At 46.9% G+C, this 3,908-nt stretch overlaps 1 protein-coding gene across 4 annotated transcripts in view; it reads right to left on the bottom strand.

Moving 5' to 3' along the window:
- Positions 1–3,908, bottom strand: part of CAMK1G (calcium/calmodulin dependent protein kinase IG) — a 19,671-nt gene that overhangs the window by 8,608 nt on the left and 7,155 nt on the right. The window contains exon 1 of one of the 4 annotated variants that reach the window (XM_027895222.1): positions 2,491–2,603. The exons of 2 other annotated variants lie outside the window; for them this stretch is intronic. In XM_027895222.1, the coding sequence (XP_027751023.1) occupies positions 2,491–2,582 (92 nt within the window). In that variant the 5' untranslated portion in view covers positions 2,583–2,603. Of the gene's footprint in view, positions 1–1,827; positions 1,931–2,490; positions 2,604–3,908 lie in introns of those variants that run through there. One more of the 4 variants, XM_027895224.1, reaches the window with a different exon arrangement.

Here is a 3,908-nt window from a genome sequence, read left to right as displayed (position 1 = left end):
ACTGGGAGAGGACTTACAGAGAGAAGAAATAGCAAGAAAAAACAAGGTGGGTGTAACTTAACTCTAAGTGGATGCTGATTATGAAGCTACAACTGTATCTCCAGCAGCCAGGCAAGATTATGCAACGTGGAGAAAAACCCCCAAGTTTTCTCAGTAAAGGTTATTTTTGCAGAGTTCACCATGAAGCTGCGTTGAGGCAGTGGGCAAAAAAAGCTGAAATTAAAGCAGCTTCTTCAGGACTGCCTGGGAAGACACTGAGGTGTTTTATTCCTGCAGGGGCCAGGCTGTGGGTGAACTTGAGCTCCAGGGAGGCAGAGGGCAAACAGGGTTTTCAGCACATCCCTGGGCTCACAGCTCTCTGCCTTTCAAGGAACCTTTGCACTGGAATCCCTTGGGACTGGGAGGATTCTCCAGGGCTAAGCACAAGCTCAGGGAGGGGGCTGTATCCATAACCTCCCTGAGAATGGAGCAGTCTGGAGCTCAGGGGCTCACTGGGGTTAAACCTCTGTGGGAAGATCCCAACAGCCCCTGCTCTAATGGGGTCAAACTCCACGATATAAATCACATTTCTTCAAAAGCCCCAGAGTGTTTAGGTATTCCTGCCCTTTCCCTGCTCAACACTGCCCTGAGGACTGAGAAAGCTGAGTGGAAGCAGCTCAGGGATGTTGCAGTTTGGGTGCTATCATCACCCAACCCTCTGTATGTCTAAAATGCAAAACAACAGGGTTATTTATGAGTTATATATGAGCTTTCATATTTTACTTCAGCATCTGATGTGTTTTCCTGCCTGCAGAGACTGCAGATACCTGTGTACCCTTAGTGACAAAGTGACAGTGAATGTCCTGTACACTCCTGCTCAGGGTTCAGCCCAGTGCAGCACTGAGCAGGTATTTATAAAATGCCTAAAGCTCCCAATCCTGTTAAAGGTTTGTCTTAGGGAGCTGAGCACATGGCTCGGGGTAGTGACAGGGCACATTTTGCCAGGTCAGTCCTCAATAATCCTCGTCAAATGAGCAACAGATTAATTGATGGCCATTAAATGGAACTTGCCCCTGAGCCTGCAAATCCCTGCAGGGAGCTGAGGAAGGTGAGTGCTGTGGAAGCAGCTTTTGGTGGGGATGCTGTTGCAGCAAACCCAATAAACCAGGGCACAAGTCCTGTGTCCTCTGTAATCCACTGACAAGGAGTGCCTGTGCAAGACCCTGAGGTACTGAGCTGTGCCAGGACTGGTCCCTAGCAAGGTTAAAAAAAAAAAAAACAAAATCACCCAACAAAACACCTCCCAAACAAAAAAACACCCCACAGATTTTTGGGAAGCCACCCCAACAGATGAACTCTTAGTTTCACTTAGTAAATTATATGTAATGGTCTTCTCTCTTCTGGCCCAAAAAGCAGGTGATGGTAGTGGGACTTTCATCTCATTTTACACATTTTTGCCCTTTTAGCCACATAAACTGTGCAGGCTGTTTCATGGATATGCCTCTCACATTCCTGAGAGCTCCTGGGGGATAGGCAGGGACATCCTTGTAGGGTCCCTAATGCAGCTGGACATGCTGGTGGAAGGTGATAACAAGTTTTCAGGTAGTTTTAGGTCCCAGACATGCATTTCATTTTCTTCAGGGAGCTGAAGCAGTAAATGTGGAAAAATCTCAATTTCTAATGCTAAATTTTCCTATTAACGTGATAATAGGAAACGAACAACCTACAAATCAGCTGCTGGGGCATCTGTTCTATATATCTGTCCCAAACAGTTTATAATAATTATGCCCCTTATTAAAAAATGATGAATCAACAAGCTGGCTAGGAGAGAGCAAAGCTCTTTCTAACCTCGTTCCTTTAGTGAAAGCTGCTGGATAATTTATCTGATTTCTAGGGCTGATGAGGGACATAATTAAAACGTCACCCAGCTCTGCTGTGGCTGTTTTTTGGGAGCTTTGTTGCGGGCTCTGAAGTCACAGAACATTTTTCCATGACAGAACTCGCTGGTGGAGGTAATTCAATTCCTCCTCCACTACCTTGGAGATGTTTTCTTGTCTCATCCCCGTGAATAGGCAAATTAAGCTGTGAACTCACAGGGAAGGATTGTACGACTCAAACATCCTTGTTTTTGTTTCATCCCCCAACTGAGTCAGGGTTTCTGAGCTAAATATAAGACTTGTTGTGATATTCCTCTCCTGGAGCCATCCCTTGGCCTTGGAGCAGCAGGAATGGAGCTGGAGCTTATTCAGCTAAGGTTCCATGCAGGTTTAGAGGGGATGGAGGGAAGGGCAGAGCAGGATTGGAGCCGTGCCTGGGGCTGGGTGGGGAAGGAGCTGTTTTGGCGCTTCGTGGCACACACGAGCCATGAACCAGAGCGCCAGCAGCATCCCTGCTGCAGGATGGGCACCCCCAGCTCGCCTGAGACCAGGAGGAGCCAGTGCCAGGAAGGGAATCACTGCCCTGGGCTGGGCAGGTGGGATCTGGAGGATCTGGAGCAGCTGGGGTACTCACGATCCCAGGGCCTCCATGAAAATGAAGGTCTTTCGGATGTTGCTCGTCTGCTTCTTCCAGGAGCTGCTGTCATCCTCTTCCTTGCGACCCATCTCCTCCAGAGTGGAAGCAGGGAAGGCTGTGAGGAAGAGGAGGAGGAGGAGAGGTGACTGACATGGCTTCTGCTCACAGGTTGGGCTCAGGATGCTGTGAGTGGTGGTTGCTGGGCCAGGGGAGTCAGGCTTTTCCAGCACAGGAAATTTTGTGCTGCTCTTGCTGCTCACAGCTTGCCCCACCCCTGGAAATGTCCAAGGCCAGCTTGGGGCAACCTGGTCTAGTAGGAGGTGTCCCTACCCATGGCAGGAGGTGGAACAAAATGATCTTTAAGGTCTCTTCCAACCCCAAACATCCTGTGGTTCCATGAACTGTTGGTGCTGCCCATGTCCCTGGTGTTGTGTCCAAGGGATGTGGATCAGCTGGGGAGGAGCTGGTGACCATATGGTAATTCCCTCTTGTTACTGTACTCATTTAGAGCATGTTGGCAAATACAAATGTTTATATTGTGCTTCATACTGAGTGGCTAAAAAAAGCCCTTCTGAACAGTGGCTAATTTTAACTAAAACGTCCCCAACTTGATGCCAGCAGCGCCCTGGGCATGGGGAGCATCCCTTGGGACATGGAGCATCACAATTCCCAGAGCAGGAAGGGCTGCCCAAAAGCTGCGGGACAGAGCTGAGCCTTTGAGAGACAAAGCAGAAGATTTCACAGATAAATAAGCATTTGGGAAAGGCAGAAGTATTAAAGCCAAGGAAAAGCTGAAGGATCTTTTGTCATGACAGGCAGCTTAGATATTGAATTCCTCCTGAACCTACTTTATCTCCTTAATTAGCACGTTTTCAGGGTTTTCAGCTCCTTGACACAATTTTTAAAGGTTAATATAACATTATTGAAAACAAAATTGACTGAATTGTAAACAGCTGAAGGCTTGAGTCCATAAAGTCACCAAAGGCCACATGCACTTGGCCTTTATTTACCTTCTGGTTTCTGATGCATGTGTAACTCCTAGAAATATAAGTCCCCACAAAAACCAGCCTTATTTCGTTGTTTGGACTCAGTGAAGGTCAAAAGTCCTTCACAACAATGCTGATCAATTAGCAGAAACCTTTCTGCCAATTATTTTGAGCCCCTAAACGGTGTTTTCTTTGCAGTCATCCACCCATCCCTAATCTACAGATCTGGAATATCACAGAAAAGAGAATTTTCTGGCAGAGACATTCAGCTGGTGATGGAAGGTGAGTTTTATCCACTTGAAATAAATATCAAATGCAGGGTGGCAGTGTGGTGCTGAATGACAGGTATACAATTGAGATGACCTCTCCATTTCTCTCCCAACTTACTGCCAAACAAAGAATATGAAGTAAAAAAAAAAAAAAAAAAAA

Source organism: Empidonax traillii, unplaced genomic scaffold (genome assembly GCF_003031625.1).
Source record: "Empidonax traillii isolate 1590-97213 ecotype Southwest subspecies unplaced genomic scaffold, ASM303162v1 scaffold451:size1465578, whole genome shotgun sequence".
Taxonomy (NCBI): domain Eukaryota; kingdom Metazoa; phylum Chordata; class Aves; order Passeriformes; family Tyrannidae; genus Empidonax; species Empidonax traillii.
The sequence above is the reverse complement of the archived record's forward strand: the minus strand, read 5'-3'. Positions and strand labels throughout refer to the sequence as shown.